At 39.9% G+C, this 17,187-nt stretch overlaps 3 protein-coding genes across 3 annotated transcripts; 2 read left to right on the top strand and 1 right to left on the bottom strand.

Moving 5' to 3' along the window:
* The first annotated feature begins 210 nt into the window (after positions 1-210).
* On the top strand, positions 211-3,430 carry LOC108571276 (WD repeat, SAM and U-box domain-containing protein 1-like). The gene is made up of 13 exons (XM_017933277.1): positions 211-335; positions 620-920; positions 975-1,065; positions 1,143-1,252; positions 1,318-1,457; positions 1,514-1,724; positions 1,784-1,929; positions 2,021-2,226; positions 2,304-2,569; positions 2,623-2,713; positions 2,789-2,883; positions 2,945-3,106; positions 3,162-3,430. Exons 1-13 carry the CDS (start codon positions 211-213, stop codon positions 3,366-3,368), a joined length of 2,151 nt encoding a protein of 716 aa, XP_017788766.1. The 3' UTR covers positions 3,369-3,430.
* Positions 3,431-4,071: 641 nt separating this feature from the next.
* On the top strand, positions 4,072-10,977 carry LOC108571426 (calglandulin-like). The gene is made up of 6 exons (XM_017933462.1): positions 4,072-4,175; positions 4,279-4,306; positions 5,026-5,331; positions 5,444-5,535; positions 8,515-9,013; positions 9,145-10,977. The coding sequence occupies exons 1-5, from the start codon at positions 4,173-4,175 to the stop codon at positions 8,968-8,970; spliced, it is 885 nt and encodes a 294-aa protein (XP_017788951.1). The 5' UTR covers positions 4,072-4,172; the 3' UTR covers positions 8,971-9,013; positions 9,145-10,977.
* A 108-nt stretch (positions 10,978-11,085) lies between these two features.
* Positions 11,086-16,441, bottom strand: LOC108571427. Its single transcript, XM_017933464.1, has 10 exons — positions 16,287-16,441; positions 16,109-16,197; positions 15,962-16,019; positions 15,756-15,882; positions 15,540-15,661; positions 15,388-15,456; positions 15,246-15,306; positions 14,900-15,103; positions 14,510-14,680; positions 11,086-14,444 (listed from the first exon to the last, which is right to left on the bottom strand). Exons 1-10 carry the CDS (start codon positions 16,425-16,427, stop codon positions 11,941-11,943), a joined length of 3,546 nt encoding a protein of 1,181 aa, XP_017788953.1. The 5' UTR covers positions 16,428-16,441; the 3' UTR covers positions 11,086-11,940.
* Positions 16,442-17,187: the final 746 nt, after the last annotated feature.

The raw sequence follows: 17,187 nt of genomic DNA, 5'->3' as shown, positions 1-17,187 counted from the left end.
CGTGGAAGCATACTTTTCGCCGTTACAGGGGCACAAGTATGGAGTTACATCGGTAAAAGTGAGCCCTCGGTCGACAATGATAGCTTCAGCTAGTATAGATGGTACAACGTTACTTTGGAATTTAAGGGTAAGATTGATTTCGTCGATACCTTTAAGCGACAATTGGTATTACCTACCGTTCGTTTCCAGACAGGATCGAAAATTCACACCATGGTTCAAATAGGTGGAGAAGCTGTGAGAGTTTGTAGGTTCTCGCCAGATTCGACGTTACTTGTTACCGCTGGAGACAACGGGCAAGTTTGCCTTTGGGATTTGATACGCCGTAATTTAATCAGGCAAGAACATGTATATTTCGTTGTATATTTAACTTGGCATAACGATATCTCTGTCCGTATATGTATTCAGATGTTTTCAAAAACACGACGGTTCTGTGCAAGGTGTGTGCTTTTCTCCGGATTCCAGTTGGCTAATTACCACTTGCACTTTCGGTGTATTGAAATTATTCTCCGTCGCTGATATTACCGACTCCTCGTCGTCGTCGTCGTCGTGCCTGGAGTTCGCCTGGATAGACGATGCTCATGATTTAGGCGTTGTCTCTTGTGACTTTTCAACTTCTCAGGAGATTACAAGTACGTAAAGATAACGGACCAACGTACATACCTTCATACGATATCTTCTTAGGTAACGAACCATTCACAAAACTGTATCAACTGGTTACTTGCGGTAACGATCATTGCGTCAAATTGTGGGAGATAATTGCGGTACAGCCGAAACGCGACGTCGAACCGTCCACTGCTAAGATAAATCTCTGCAGAATCATGGAGAAACACAGTAGTGCTCTAACCTGTGTTCGCTTCAACGCGAACGGATTGTACGTCGCTAGTAGCGGCCTCGACGAAACAGCAGTGATCTGGGAAACGGTATGAAATAAAATATAAATAAAATACGAAATTGTTGTTGGTTTACATTTTCAGAGTTCCGGAAAAGTAAGGACGATAATATCGGGGCATAACAGATACGTAGCATGCTGCGCATTCTCGAGAGACGGAAATTTATTGGCGACCGGTAATGCTGTTGTTTCGTTAAAATGTACAATCGCGCATGTGTATACGTACGTTTCACGTTCACGTCCAACGACGTAGGTTCCAACGACAAATCTGCGATCGTTTGGGATCTCACGGGAAACTTGTGTCTCGATTCGGAGCTTGCACGACGTTTCACACCTGCTTTACTTTCACAGGATCGCGAAGAGGTGCGTTCCGTTAGTTTGTTCGAACCGTTACTTTGTTCGTTTCTTAGTTCGTCCTCCTTTTCTAGAGTGCTAAATACGAACGAAACGAATATGCGGAAACTTCCGTCGCAGATAATGTCCAATTGGTTCGAAGATTGGAAGAACACGCTGGTGTTGTAAACAGCGTAGCTTTTTACGGAAATCGTCTTATTGCTTCTGGATCTGGGTTAGTTGGAACTGTTGTACTTGAAATTATTCGTTCTATCGCGCTCCTTCCGTTAGGGATAAATTGGTGCGAGTTTGGAGCATCGAGGCAGCCGCCGCCGCCGCCGCTGACGAGGAAGCTGAAACGACCGGTATGAAATTCCGAGAAAAATCTTACAGTCCACTGGACGGTCACAAGTACGGTATAAATCACGTGGAATTTAGCCCGTGCGGTACTATGCTCGCTTCTTGTTCCTCGGACGGTACAGCTATCGTATGGAATACCGAGGTGAGGGAAACGTTGTGCCGTTTACATACCACGTACTTATACTCCCGTTCCTTTCGTAGAACGGATCTCAAGCGAAATCATCTTTCGTTAATTCGGGATCTGGTATTCGTGTTTGTCGATGGTCACCGGATGGTACTAAAATTGCCACTGCTGGAGACGACGAGAGGACAACGATATGGGGTGTGAATAATATGGAAGAACTTGGGTAGGCGTACATTTTTATCCGACACTTTTTTTTTTTTATCGAACGGTGCACGATGCGTGCGCTGTATTAAATTGTCAAATGTACACCGTAGCGTTTTCAAAGGTCATTCCGATGCGGTGAACGCAATCGCCTTTACGCATGATTCGCGTTATTTGGTTACCGCTTGTAACGAAGGTACTTGGAGATTGTTCCGTACCACCGATCACCAAAATTGCACTACAGCATTGACGACTTGCGAAGAGGCTCATAATTTGGGCGTTCAGGGATGTGACTTTAGCCCAACGTCTGATATTACCGGTAAACGTCGATGGGATTTGTGTGAACGAACGCCTTTACGCGATGAAACGTTAAGTACGTGTTGCTTCCGATTGTAGGCAGAAAAACAAACGTGAACAGCGATACTTATTTCCTAGCAACAAGTGGCAACGACTCCTTGGTTAAGTTGTGGCAAATAACAATTTCTAAAAGAGTCGAGGTTACGGAAGGAGGTGCTGGAAGGAGTGGCGACGATGTACGATACGAGGAAGAGATATCTTTCACCGGACATGGCGGCAACGTGACCTGCGTTCGATTTTCTCCAACCCGATCTGAAATTTTAGGAAGCGTGGCTACCGATAAAACAGCGCGCATATGGAGCACGGTATGTATTCCGATCGGTGAACCGTGATCGTATGAGAAATTGTATGATTTCAGTACTCTGGATTATGCTTGTACGTGCTGGAAGAGCACGAAAATCTTGTAACTACCTGCGCTTTTTCCGAAGACACTTCCCTTTTTATCACAGGTCTCGACCAATTATCTTTCTCCGATCGTATTTGCTTAATCGTTTCTCTTGTTACGTTAACAACTGTATTCGTAGGTGCTCTCGATAAAACTGTTCTAATTTGGAATATACCTCGGATGTTGATTTCGCAAAACGTGCTGATGAACAACTTGAAACGTAACAGAAAAAAGGTACGAATTCAAAAGCGTCGTAACGATACACATTCCGATGATAACGACAAATCGTATCAAGGTTGCGGATTGGAAAATAGACGATACGTTGAAATGGCTAGAAGAAATAGGCTTGTCGACGTTAACTGAGAAAGCTTGCGCGGCTTCGTTAACGGGGCGACGATTACTCGCCGTATCGGAAGATGAATTGATAGAAAGGCTCCGTATCGATCGAGACGAAGAAGTAAGTTGCGACACGTTCGTACCGATCTTCGTAATTGTTCTACGTATGATTTCAGACGACGGAAGCACTTACGACGCAATTATACTGGTTGAAACGTGAAGACGGTAATTCTGTAGAAATCAATGTAGACGATAACGAAATACCCGACGAATTTTTATGCCCTATCACGCGTGAAATAATGAAAGAACCTGTTCGATGCTGTGGTAAAAACCCTGAGAAAGAATTACGCTCGCGGAATTACGACGACGAATCGTTTAATTAATACTACCGTTTTCAGACGGATTTACATACGAGAAAGCAGCTATAAACGAATGGTTTTTGTGTGAAAAATATACAAGTCCAATGACGAATAAACCGCTTCGAGACACTTCGTTTACTCCGAACGTCCTACTCAGAAATGCTATATACAGCTTCCTTTATGGAAACCGGCCATGATTCTGAATGTACGCATGGTCTACTAAACTCGATCCGAAACTTAACGCGCCGACACGTTTTTTCTTTCCTTTTATTATATTACAATCACTTTTCTCGATGATTCGACACTTAACGTTGACTAACCACTCGAATTTAGAAGAAAATTACGCACTACTCCGATGATGTAAAAATATTACACGTATTGTATTTAAATATTAAGCAAAACTACGAATGGTACTTGTGGGGTTACACGTTCAGTTCGCCTGCGAGTGCGTATCTCTATCGTATGGGTTGTGTGCGTTCGTGTTGAAACTGCGGAGAGGTTGGATTCGCATGAGAATCGCAGAATGGCGAGCCTCGTGGCTGGTTCGCATGAGTCGTAGAGCGTGGACGTCGTGGACGATATCTTGGAATTCAATAAATTATTGCAACACCGAACAAATTCACTTCGATTTCGATCGATTCGATCGATCTCCTATTGTAAAAACCGAACGACTACGTTACGACTCCTTCCGAGACAACTCTGCAAGTGGGTTGAAAGAGACACGGAACGATCGAGGCGCTCGTCGTTCAACAACGTGCATACGTATACACGCTCGCGTATAGAAAGAGACGTACGTATTGTGTGTTTTTCGTACAATCAGCGATTGAAATGGTTAGTATTTTTACGTGTTTCGTTCACATATTATCGTCATTGTGTTACTTGAAATGTATTTAAACGCAGATAACGATAAACGGCAATTTATGTATATTTTCAGGCATCTTATTCGGAAGATCAGTTAGCGGGTAAGTAAACGCGAAGAAAATTTTTGACACAAGACGGCGGAACGAGACTAAAGAGAAGCGAACAGTTTTTTCTCCGTGTTTAATGTAGGTCAAGAATATCGTTTTCCTTATTAGACCCACCCCGATGACATCGAATTACGTGTCAGCGATTACCATTTATGGTTAGGTACTTCGACGACGAAATAGTAGCAGGAAAGAAGAAACGAGGACAAAAAGTGTATAGCGTTGCATCGTAACGACGGTAGAACCTTTATATTCGCCTTTAAATCGTTTCCGAACGTAGTGCCGTTGGTGTATATCTGTGTCGCGTGAACGACGTACATGCAAATTTCGAGAATTGTTGATTTTCCGTATTATCGAAATCGTGTATAGGAAGTGAAACGCAATTCGACATATTTCCCTTCTATTTCTTTCCGTTTGAATCGTTTAAACATATTTGCACACATCATATATGCATATAATATACATATATTTGTGTGTACATAAAACCCACGACAATGTACTACGGTTGTAGTTATCAAGAATTAACACACAGAATGATGTCATCTGTCGAGGGTAAATAAACGGATCTATTTGTGTAACTGATTGCCTTTTGAACCAAAGTAAAAAGGACAGATACTATTCGAAATATTTCAGCATGTTCCTACCAACAACGCGACACGTATATTTTATAATAATTGCAACATTTGTGACGATGAAGCTTTTCCCCTTTGTAACAGAATTTCAGGAGGCGTTTCAACTCTTCGACAGCCGAGGGGATGGGAAAATTCATGTAGCCCAAATTGGAGACGCGTTGCGTGCTCTAGGGCAAAATCCGACTGAATCGGATGTAAAGAAATTTACTCATCAACACAAACCTGACGAACGTATCAGCTTCGAAGTCTTTCTGCCAATTTATCAAGCGATAAGTAAATCTCGTACGTCTGATACTGCTGATGATTTTATAGAAGGACTACGTCATTTCGACAAAGATGGAAATGGTTTCATCTCTTCTGCCGAATTGAGACACCTTTTGACCACGTTGGGTGTGTAAAAAGAATTACTCCTTTGTAACTATTTCATACGTGATTGGTAATAATGTGGTTTAGTTTATTTGGCATAAAGATTATTGATCAGTCCTGATTTCTCTGTTGTTAGGTGAGAAGCTCAGCGATGAAGAAGTTGAAACTTTGTTGGCTGGTCACGAAGATTCGCAGGGTAACATAAATTATGAAGACTTTGTTCGTCAAGTGATGTGTGGTTAAATTTCCTTTTTACCAGATGCAACGCCAATTATCAATTGAAATCTGTATCTGTCGTAAAATTTTTATAAGCGTTTAATTTTTTCAATTTACTCCCATTGAATTTCGTCGAAACTCCGCGGCGGTATATAAAAATAATTGTACATTGTATACATATGTAGAAGATGTCGTCGTTGATAACTTTTGTCAAAAGGATAGAGCGTTAATTTCTTTATGTTTGTACGTTCGCGATGTAATGAGTATATTGTGCCTTGACGTGAAAAATTCATAAAAATGATCGTACAAAGTTGAAACTGAAATGATATTTCAAGGGAGCGAAGAATTTAACTCTCCTGTGCACCCCTTCTTCGATACATCGTAGCCGTATTAAGAACAAAATGTCGCAAGTGAAAAATTTTTCCCGCTACTTCTTTCTTCAAGTATCGATTACAAACATGGAAGATGATACATCGGTTGAAATAAAATTAGTTAAAAGTGAAATTAAACGTTTCGAAAACAAGTATTCTTTTGAAGCTCGATTATCTTTGTGAAAAGAAAAACAAAAGGAATTAATCACGTGTAACGATTATTATTTCAATTGAACAACAACCGATATTTAAAACGGTACATGTACGTGACTTTACAAAAATATCGGAACCGCGATATTTCGATCGTTGCTCTTTTATTTGTTCAACTGAAAATTGACCAGTTTTAAAATTTTAATCGCATAAATGTCGATACTACACATTGTTGTTAACGCTCGACGAAATCTGTCGACGTGAAAAAATATAATCGATATATGTATTATCGAATCGTATCGTATCGTATCGAATCGAATAGGAGCGGGAATCGAGCTGAGTCGTCGATATTCGACGAGGAGCGCTTCAGTATCGGTTCGCTCGTTCGCGAGTAAGACGGTTGCCTCGTGTGTTAGTAATTCTACGCTAATTCTTATCGTGTATCCATCGCTACTCTCTAGCGATTACTTCGTTGTGAGAGAGTAAAATTACAGCCGTCAAAATTTTACGAAGAAAGAAGTATGAGTATTAATTCCAGCCTACCGTTGAGTAATTGCGAAAGTAGTAAAAAGGGCATAATAATGCCAAGTCTAATATCGAGCAATTGGTAAGTATCATACGACTACTGCGCCATTTCTGTCCATCACCGCCATCTTGTATTCTATTTACCAGTATTCTTTACTATTACTTTTCTCTACGAATATAAACTATACTGCTAAATTTTTGAATATTATACACGAATGATGTGTTAACGATTGACGCATCGTTACTTTTCAAATTGTATCCTTCTCCTTGATAATAATAAGTCTCGTGATCAATCTGCTCCTGATTAATGTCATACTTTTTTTCTCTTCAAATACGTACAAGATGGATGTATTATTTTTTAGCAAATTTTGTACAGTATAAAGTAGGATCGAATAAAAATTGCTTAAAAGGGGCGGAGCAGAGAGGAAAGAAACATTCGCGGCAATGACATTTGATACATTTTCTGAAAGATTATTACAATTTGGTTCACACGTATAATGCCACGTGAATCACGAACATCCATTGTGTGACGTAGGTAGAACGAACGCGTATGCGTCGATACATCGTACGTGTCAGCTGTTTTCTTTATAGGTACAAATATACAAAAATGTAACGAAGGAGAAAATTTTGTTATTGTTGTACACCGTTTCGTTGAAGTTGAAGAGAAAAAAAGAAGAAGCAAAACGGAAGTATAAATCTGCTTCAATAATAGTGCGTCAGTTCGTAATAATTAGCGATATCGTGAACACTTGATACAAATTGCTACGATGAGACGGAAATAATCATACGTTATATATGTGTATGAACATATAGATGAATCACAGAGATTTCTTACATAATTGTCATTGTTGTCGTCGTCGTCGTCGTATATTAAGTGGTGCGCATTTTACCGAGCTATATTAACGGAAAAGCAGAATGAAATCACCCTATAATCTTATCTTCGATATGAAACCACTGATTACAAACGACGAATTGTTATTCGAATAAAAGCACTTATCTTGCACGAATATTGATGAAATATCTGTAGTTGCTTATTCGCTAGAAGCATATCAAATTAAACGTGTAGCAAAAATTGCACATAACGCGCTGGACGTCGCTGGATATCTGTTGCGTTATTATTATTATTATTATTATTATTATTATTGCATCGACACGAACTTATTACAGAGAGATATGTGCATAGTCTTTGGATAATTTTAGCGTAAGAAAAAATGATTTTCTTCGATAATTCAGTTTGGCATCGAGAACGTTTTGAAATATTATGTATCCATCCTCGTGATGTCCCGTATCGTTGATATTAATCGCGTCCTTGCTCGATAGTTTAACGATTCACGAGGTATTTGTTAATTTAATATTTGTTCTTTCAAATACAGTTTACTTGCAAATCTCGTGGTTCTTCTATATACGCACGTGTAGTAAATACGGTATTCTTGAAAATAAATGGTAGTTGTAATCCTTTTCTTCTAAAATGTGGTGGTACGGTAAAGAGAGAAAGATACACAAACAGAGAGGAGGAGGAGGAGAAGGGTACTAAAAACCAAGAGACAACCAAAGGGATAGACACGCGTACACAAAGATAGAATTAAACATAGGACCTGGTTTTTGAAATAGCTTCTCCTTTAGTGGCTTTAACGTTATTGATTAATATGTGCAATTACAGTGACATGTCGAGCAAGTGTATGGACGAAAGTTTAGAAGAAGGTTCTAGACTTCAGCAACATTACTGTATAACGCTGGGTGTGGGGCCTCTGTGGTGGTCCTGATGTGCCCCATGCCGCATTGTCTGTATCTACAGTCAACACAGAGAGCCGCGGCGTGGGGATCAAGCAGAGTCAGCTCTCTGTGAGCTCCCACATTGTTCAAGTGCGTATTTGCGATAAGTTTATTATCAACGGTAACTGGTTGTTTGCGACTTTTTCGTTAATTTCGAACCTAACATTTGTAGGAGGATGAATTATTGAAAGCTGTGCGAAATAGCGAATCACTGCGCCTAACTTTTACTCTTCATTTGACGGAAAGCACATCCGTTGAATGGGAAACGGTAGTATGGCGTCGCTGTCTTTACATTCGCGTGCCAAGCTGTCTTCTGCCTGAAGGTTCGAAAGAAGGCTTCGTTTCGCTCCTGGAGTACGCAGAAGAAACACTGCGATGTACAAATATCATCGTATGTCTACGTAAAGACAGAACGGATCGAGGTACTTGTCGTCGACCGTTCTTTGATTCCAATGAAAATGGTTACGAGAGAAAAAATTTCTCGCCTAAAACACTTTGTTGTTGTGGTTTAGCAATGCTGGTTCGTACCTTCATGTTTTTGGGCTTCACTGTTCTACCGCCCACTCACTCCTTGGTACCACCAGGCAGTGATGCTGGCAATCTCTACATGCTCTATACCATCGAGTAATCAACCACAGAAGCTCGGCTTCTCTTTCAAATTTAACGCACAGGTACTTCTTTTGTTTTTCGCGTGGAAAATTCTAACCTTCTTGTTTCACCTTATTTATCTTTTCTGTTTTAAAACGTCGTTATTATCTTCCAATTAATCTTGTTTATTTTCTTTTTCTTCTCGATTTTTTAGTTACAGGAACGAACATTGCGAAAACATCCACGCATTTTTCCACAACCAGAAGTGAACGAGAAATTACAAGCTATAAAAATCACGAATCGTAAATTTGGTTTCTTCTTTTCTCAATTGCCTTAATATTTTCCGATATGTGTTTGGTACGAAGAAATTACAGGTCTGTAGGAATGTTATGGAACAGCAATTGAGTCTGTCGTATCACCGTTCGCGATAATAACCGTAAAGATGTTTTCAACGTTGTGTTGTACACCTTGGCGTTAAATTTAAGAGAAAGGCACGTATACGTACATGCGTACATGTATATGTATACAAACACGTACAGAACGGAGAGATACGATGAAATGAAGAACAAACCGAAACTAATAGTCGGGTATACGTAGTAGATCGCGAACATAACAGGCTGTCGACGAAAATGTCGATTCATTCTCTTGAATACAATGTTGATAACTTTTAAGAGCATGTAAACTGCTGACGAAGCTTCCCACGTAAAAAATTTGACGACATCTCGAGGCTTACACAATTTACATAAGGCTAAGAAACGTCAAATTATAAAAGGAATTTATTACCGATAAATCTCAATGTTAATTGTGGCGGATTGGGTTTAAGCGTGTTTTTTATCTTGTATCGTCGTATAATTTTTTTTAAATCGTTTGTATGTGTTATTACACATGTGTGTACGTGCGCATACGTACGTGCAACGCGCACGGAATACGCGTAACGATGCGCAACCAGTGTTTAAATACCTTAAGTTACCTTCTCTTTCGTTTGTATTTTTCTTCTTTCGCAGTCGATGTATACAAATCGATGGCTTATTCGATAAAAATTAGTTCAAATAGGACATTAACTTCGATACCGTTCGTAAAAATGAAATATTTTTGAAAGTAGTTTCAGTTTCACGTGGTAATTCGGTGTAACAATTACTACGTGTCTCTCTAATGAGATATAGGCAATATCGAGAGTGATTTGCAATCGAAGAATCGTATTCGGAATATTTCAAATATCTCCTTATGATAGATATTTCTGTGAACATTTTTCAGCAATAAATTATACACTGGCAGCGGTCGTTGTAACGATAAAACTGGGTGAAAAAATGTTTCTTTATTATGCCGTTGCGAACCGTGAAAGTATATTTTTCCCCCCCCCCCCCCCCCCGCTTTTTCGAATCGAAGGATTTTATCCTGGGATATAGGACTTTGATGATGCGGAGAGAAAAGATTGCCCAGATGGTGTTCTGTCTTTGCGTGCCAAGTCCGTTCCCTTTCCAAGCCTCACCAAGCAAATCCAGGCGCATCGCACGATTATCCGAACCGCGTGAGAGCTCTGTCGAAGACACGAGCCAGCCGCGACACTGCACAACCCATGGAAGAAACAACCATCGATGGCCAAGCCGTCGTAGGTTTTCTCCCAATTTTGGAGTGTCACGTCTCGGATCGTGTCTGAAATCGGTAGATTGTGAATCTGAGTGGTGCTTGTTCGCACGTTTTAGAAATAACCAGAAGATAACATTCGAGTTACCAACGATTTTCCTTATCCCAGCGTGTGTTCTCTTCCTTGTTAACTATGAACAGTACATACGACGATTCGTTACGGATGTGACAATGTTTAGACATATAATAAGCAACGATCGTGTAACGGTAACGGTTTTAGCAACGATGGTAATAATAATTCTTTTGATAACCCCGATCAATTAACATTGTGGAATTTGTGCTGATAAATACTTTCTTTAGTGTTGACTCGATAATGGACGGACGACATTGAATGGCTGTAAAATCGTGAAGAGTTGGAATATTGCAAAAAAAAAAAAAAAAAAAAAAAAAAAAAAAAATAAAAAAAAGGTGTTGATAGCTTGCTAGAAAATTGAAAAAAAAAAAAAAAAAAAAAAATAAAAAAAAAATAAAAAAAAGGTGTTGATAGCTTGCTAGAAATATAAATAAGTACAGAGTGACGAACTATTACATGTTAACACAAATAGTTTTCAACTTGCCTCAGTTTCTTCGATTGAAGAATAATAATTCATCGGTGCATTCTAATTTTATCAGTTAGTATTGTGTAAATACTGTATTCTCGTACAGTTGAGCACGTAAAGATACATATGTATGCTACATTTATTATCGAAACTACGGAAAAACGTACTTGCTAAATAAAAGTTCGAAAAATAAATAAGTTTTTCTATACTTCGTTCTCTATATCGGGAGGAGAATTAAAGGAGAAACCATTTCTTTACGGGACAACACACATGCGTAATTCTCCGTATGTACATATTTTCAAACTTGACGAGAAGTATCCTCTTCATGCAACGATTTATTATTTCGTATAAAGGTACAACTCAGCAATATAAACGTATTAATGATTAATCGATGAAACCCTATAGTCCAACAAAAATGTGTGTAATTATTGTTACAGTATTTTCAAACGATACATGTTGGTGTAGTTACGTAACGTATGTAAAATATTGGCGATCCGGTTGTTCAAATTTGATTCATTGTAGATTTTTGGTGTCGAGGCAACGGTATACGATGGGGCATACGAGATTCGACGATAGAAGTGAAAATGGTACACGTAACGTGAAAACCGATTCGAACTAGGATACAATTTAAATCCTTTCTTATGTTTGTAATGATATATACTCTAAGCGAAGTAAGTTGCTATTTTCTTCTTATTATTAACTATACAGGTGTAATTTACTTTTTCTCTTCCAATGTTTCAAAAGTCACACACGCTCTAATTGTCTAAATCGTTAACTTATCATTCATGGTGCCTAAAGCATTTGAAAACTTGTACTTCGTTCAATGCCTAATGTAAATTAGTCCTTTTGCCATCAACGTCTGCTGTTTCGTCGGGATTATTTTTCGGGACTAAACCCAAACTGTTCAACATTCCGGACGGTGCTGTATCTTCCAGTGGATAGGCAGACACTGTTTTACATTTGATTAAATGTGTAGCTAATTGATTTCCGTCGGTTGTCGCGTAACCGCACGAACATTGCATTCTTTTATCTAATGGAATATTTATGAGAGGAGAAGGAACTACCAAGCTGGTCATAGGTCGTTCGTTGTGAATTTGTTGTTGATGTTCCTTATACGCACGCCAACAACAAGTGACATAGGGACATTGTTGACATTTTTGTTCACCTGGATAATGATCTTGCTCGTCTATATCCTCCTCGCATTCTTTACAAGACAGATTATCGTCTGGAACGTTCACTGTGACCGGGCCGGTAATCCATTTTGTGACTCTTTCGTCGTGTGGTAATTCCGTTACAGGGCTGTCAATTTCGAACCGCCTGTTTTGAGGTCGTTGTTTCGATACCATTATTTCATCGTTACCGCTCGAGTACGGAACAACGTTTGAATCGGAAACACAATCGTGTAATTCCCTTTGGTGGATTTTTAACGAACTCTTTTGATTAAACCAAAGGCAACATCTTGAACACTTATTCCCCCGTCCTTGTTCCCTTCTGATAACGTGTCTTTGCATATGCAATAAGAAAGCATGAACGCTGGTAACACTTGGATTGCCGTCTCTTACGAAATCTATTACTTTCAAACAATAAGGACACTGTAGCCCCTCGCCCTTCTCGTGAATTCGATAAAAATGATCGATAGCGTCTTTATGACTGGAAGTACGGTAGCCGCAGCTCTCGCATCGGTACGGCATTTCCGAAGGGCAATGCATCGATGATAAGTGGTTGACAAGGAGACCACTTTTCCCGAATTTCTGCTCACAAATAGCGCAAACAACCATGCCACTGTCCGAGTGGCCAAAATTGCTATGTGTTTCCGTAACGTGTGTAATCATCTGATGTTGAGATGAAAACGCTGTGCAGCAATACCTACAGACGGGGGAATCCGATTGTCCGGGTACTTGTGGCGGTACATGACCGATAGTATGCTCCATCACGTCTGTATTGGAACGCATCGTTGCAGCGCATAGGAAGCATTTAAAGTATAACGAGCATTTATGTTCTTTTAAAAGAAGACTCTTGTCACCTTCCATAGTAGCGTAGTAAAGTTCTTGCAACTGTATCTGATCGTTTTTGCCCTCCTTGTCTTTTTCTCGGGTACCTTTCGAATCAAACACACCTTTCTTCGCTTCCGGTTCTGGGCTAGCCGCCGTTGCTGGGTTTCTCTTTCGCCCTCTCTTTGGTCCAGGTTTTTTCGTTTGAACAAAAGACAATGCTTCTTGTTGCTGTTTAACGTTGGCATTAACCGGAACGAGGACTTCGCAGCCCGCGTGAATGTCTTCTTTGCTTATTGTCATGAGCGGTGTCAACGGTGGCGGATTCACATTCGAGTAAGACCAATTATGAAACGGATTGGCAGCTATCTTAGCCAAACGATCCAAGAGACTTTCGCTAGAGTCGATTCTAGTTTGTTCTGCGATGTGTGCGATAATGTTGTCAAATGCACGCGCAGCGGTCGAACCGTACATTTCTCTCCATACTAACTCGTCCAAAAATTGTTGTATCATTTGTCTACTGAGTAAACTCAGAGTATTCTGAAACATTCTGGGAACAATTTTTCTCAAGTACTCCATAATGTGATAATTACTCGTAAAATTTCGCGGACTTTGATCGGAGAATGCCGATTGCGTTACGTGATTAAAACCCATTTCTTCGAGCGTACTTTTATCAACGGTGAAGTCCGTCATAATTTTCGAATCTGTGTGGACCCACTCTTTCAAAGGATGTAAAATATTATTGAATCGTCGTTTGTACGATCTATCACCGTCTTGCACCGGATCGCATGCTCTCAATCTTAAATCGAGCGTGGCATGATCTAATACACCGAGCACTTCAACTTTAACTTGCCGCAAGTTTCCGTCTTGCGATGTCGTGCCTAAACTGATTACGCCGACTTGTATCACTGAATTTTTACCTCCCATCTTGCGAGTTTTATCCCAAATTGCGGCTGTGCAAATGCTACGTAAATGGGTGTAAAAATTTTTCACGTACAGATTCGACACCTTCACCCAGGAAACGACATTTTGAACGTTCGTTTGGCACGCCCAATGATAAATTAATTTTAGAAGGACAGTAGGTGTATAGGTTGCTCCTTGAAAAATGGAACCGGAAAAGACGGAAACGAAACGGTCCGGACAACAACTTGAGATCCAAACGTATCCTCCCGAGTATGGAAATGTACCTTGATCACTGTACATTCCTAATTTCAATTTGGTCCTTTGATAATTATTACTGTGTTGTGTGCAATATTGTTCGGACTTTACTAACCCTTGCTGTATCAGCCATTCGGCAAACTTGGTAGCGGAGAACATGAGTACGCTCTTGACTTTAATATCTGAAACGTTCGGGGGGGGGGGGGGGGGGGGGGGGCGATAAAACGAGATCTTTGTCGATAGGTACCTAACTCGGATCTTTCTTTCTGAGCTATTTGAGGCGCGATATCCTTTGCACGAAGATTTGGTCTAGCTATGACCACCAAGGAAGGAAAGGTTCTGCCACCGTTGATTTTGTTAAAAGTTACTTCCCTTCCGTCCGGAAGATTCTTCTTCGAGTCGTCGACGTGGTCGCCAGCTAAATTGAAAGAATTATTGTAATTAACACCGACAATCCTAGTTGTCTGATGGACACATAACGAACAAACACGAAGCGTTGTATACATACTATATCAGAGCTATGACGCTGTCGAAATAGCTACTTCATAGATATAGCTATTAATAGCAACACTCTAGACATTTTTCAGCAATGTGTAATTTGGTGGTATGTGTGACGAGGTATGTGTCGTGTTCTAACCTGCGTTTTTATTTCCAACCGATATTCCACCGATACTCGTATGTTCCGTTGGTTTTGTAATAGTCAATCTCGCTGTAGTTGTCGTTACCGTGGGTGTTGCCGTTCCTGTTGTTGCACCTACGTTCGACGATACCGACGGTGTAATTTGTTGCTTGCTCACTGTTTTTATTCTGAGATTAGTTACTCCTTGCGGGCTGGTACTAGCTGAGAAAAAAAAAGAAAAAAAAAGTGGTTACACAATTATTCGTAAGAAAATGATGAGAAAACAGTGAACGGTTAACGCTAATATGCACGTAGTTAGTGAAAAAGAAAAGGAAGGTATTAAATGCGACCATATACGACTTACTTGGTGTGACAACGTGCGTTGGGCATCCTATTTTCTGTCTTCCACGAGCAACTAGCGTGGGCTACGTAATCAGAGTCAGACGAGATCAGTTTGATAAGAAAGAAAAATATATGGAGTGAAACGATATTTACGCGTAACATACTTCCTCTATTATGTCCGACTGTTGCACTTGGAGCACCTTTGTTCTGCGTCCGGATCGAGTATACTTATACTGAGGAAAATGAATATTTGTTATTCGTATGGTATTTAAAATTGACTTTCGGTTAAATTAGACAACGATAAAAGAATTCGTACATTTTCCGTTTGAGAATGCGCGATGGTAGGTATAGCTGTAGCCGTAGATGTGGATGTTGATGCTGGTGTCAATGCCGAAGTACAGGATACCGAATTTTGAGGTACGCTAGTTATAGCAGCCCCTACGATTAATCGTTTGTTATTATTACGACGAATTGGTCGCACTTTTGTGTCCATTTGTAGAAAGTTTGTGTATTTTTTTTTTTTTTCTTTTACCTTGAGATTGTGCCACGGAGCCAAGAATAACTCCCATTCGTGAATCCACCACCAGTTGTATGTTACCCTGAGATCCGTTTGCGTTGTTCAACACGTTAAGTTTAATGGACTGACTTTTACTTTGATTCTGTAAGCAGCACCGTTTACAAAGACAGGTAAATTATTATACGATATAGAAGATTGTTCTACACTTTGGCAACACTTACTACGTTCACAATGGGTTGAGGAGTATTTTTAACCAGTGCTTGTGCAGGATTTGGAGGCCTGGTATATACGAGAAGATACAAACACTGAGTTTGCTAAAAGAGCAGCAATTGCAAAAAGATAACATCTATGTAGAAAATGATACCTACAATGTATACTGATAACCGTTGACATTGCCTGCTTGGCATACCAATTTACCTCCGTGATCTTTAACCAATTCTTCTAAAGTAGCAGCAACCTAAAAGTTAGAGACGAACGATTGAAGTAAACATTTCGATTGAGAATTTGATTTGAAAGAGAGTTTGAGAAGAAGCAAATAGAACACACTCTGTCATAATTTTCCTTCAGTTCTAATCGTAACATTAACTGAGCTTCGCTGAGTGGTTCTTCTGTACACTCCAAATTTAAAGTCATGTGATGTGGTCGACTGTTGGTCACTGAACGGGTAACTAGCCGATTTTTTGGCATTTTTACGACAGAAACAGTTTCTCACGGACGCACGAAGTTTTTTAAAGAGAGGGACGTACATTGAACTCGTCCAAAGTTTTCCACTATATATGCCGTTGCCTCACTCCTGCAAGCGACACGAGTAATACGTTGACAGTTATAGAAGTAAAATGGTGTTTGTATGAAAATAATTTGAGAAATACTCGTTGTAATATTTTTAATTGGTACAACTTTTTTTTATTGTTACGTCTGCCCGTAAACGAACGTAGGTAAGTGTGCACTTGTAAATATACTATGATGGCGACGCCGGTGACGCCGCCATAACAAAGCTGATAGCAACGATGCACGACACTATACCGTCACGGTAGTATGTATTGGCCCAGTGACGAAATTGATAAGACAACGATGATCAGAGCAGAAATTACACAATGATAACGGAGAGAACGACGACGAGGAAAACAAATCGAGAACGACACCGGCGGCCTCTGTAAAGAAGGAGTTATCACGCGTAGTATATAATCTTTACCGCGTGATATTTGTCACGTTAGAAATTGACGACGATGTAAGTGCTTCGTATGTAGAGATTATCGAGAAGGTATACGCGAGTTAGTAATTAAATGGACTTTTAACTGTAACGCGTTGAAACGCGATAAATTCGTAGTGATAGAACCGCTATCGTGACGTCATTCGAGCTCTTTTAGAACTATAGAAAGAAGCACTCTACATATGTATACACAATCATCTCAACTCGTGACGCATTTTGGTTATTTTTTTTTCTTAG

The sequence above is a fragment of the Habropoda laboriosa genome, unplaced genomic scaffold (assembly GCF_001263275.1).
Source record: "Habropoda laboriosa isolate 0110345459 unplaced genomic scaffold, ASM126327v1 scaffold57, whole genome shotgun sequence".
Taxonomy (NCBI): Eukaryota; Metazoa; Arthropoda; class Insecta; order Hymenoptera; family Apidae; genus Habropoda; species Habropoda laboriosa.
This window is presented reverse-complemented; position numbering and strand designations above follow the sequence as displayed.

Coding starts and splice junctions, on each gene's coding strand:
- LOC108571276 (XM_017933277.1), top strand. CDS start 211: ATGGTTCAAATAGGTGGAGAAGCTGTGAGAGTTTGTAGGTTCTCGCCA. Junction 2,570..2,622: donor CAGCGCGCATATGGAGCACG/GTATGTATTCCG, acceptor GTATGATTTCAG/TACTCTGGATTATGCTTGTA. Junction 2,714..2,788: donor CACTTCCCTTTTTATCACAG/GTCTCGACCAAT, acceptor CTGTATTCGTAG/GTGCTCTCGATAAAACTGTT.
- LOC108571426 (XM_017933462.1), top strand. Junction 5,332..5,443: donor ACACCTTTTGACCACGTTGG/GTGTGTAAAAAG, acceptor CTCTGTTGTTAG/GTGAGAAGCTCAGCGATGAA. Junction 5,536..8,514: donor ATGAAGACTTTGTTCGTCAA/GTGATGTGTGGT, acceptor TAACATTTGTAG/GAGGATGAATTATTGAAAGC.
- LOC108571427 (XM_017933464.1), bottom strand. CDS start 16,427: ATGCCAAAAAATCGGCTAGTTACCCGTTCAGTGACCAACAGTCGACCA. Junction 16,020..16,108: donor AACGGTTATCAGTATACATT/GTAGGTATCATT, acceptor CGTATATACCAG/GCCTCCAAATCCTGCACAAG. Junction 15,307..15,387: donor AGTCGGACATAATAGAGGAA/GTATGTTACGCG, acceptor CTGATTACGTAG/CCCACGCTAGTTGCTCGTGG.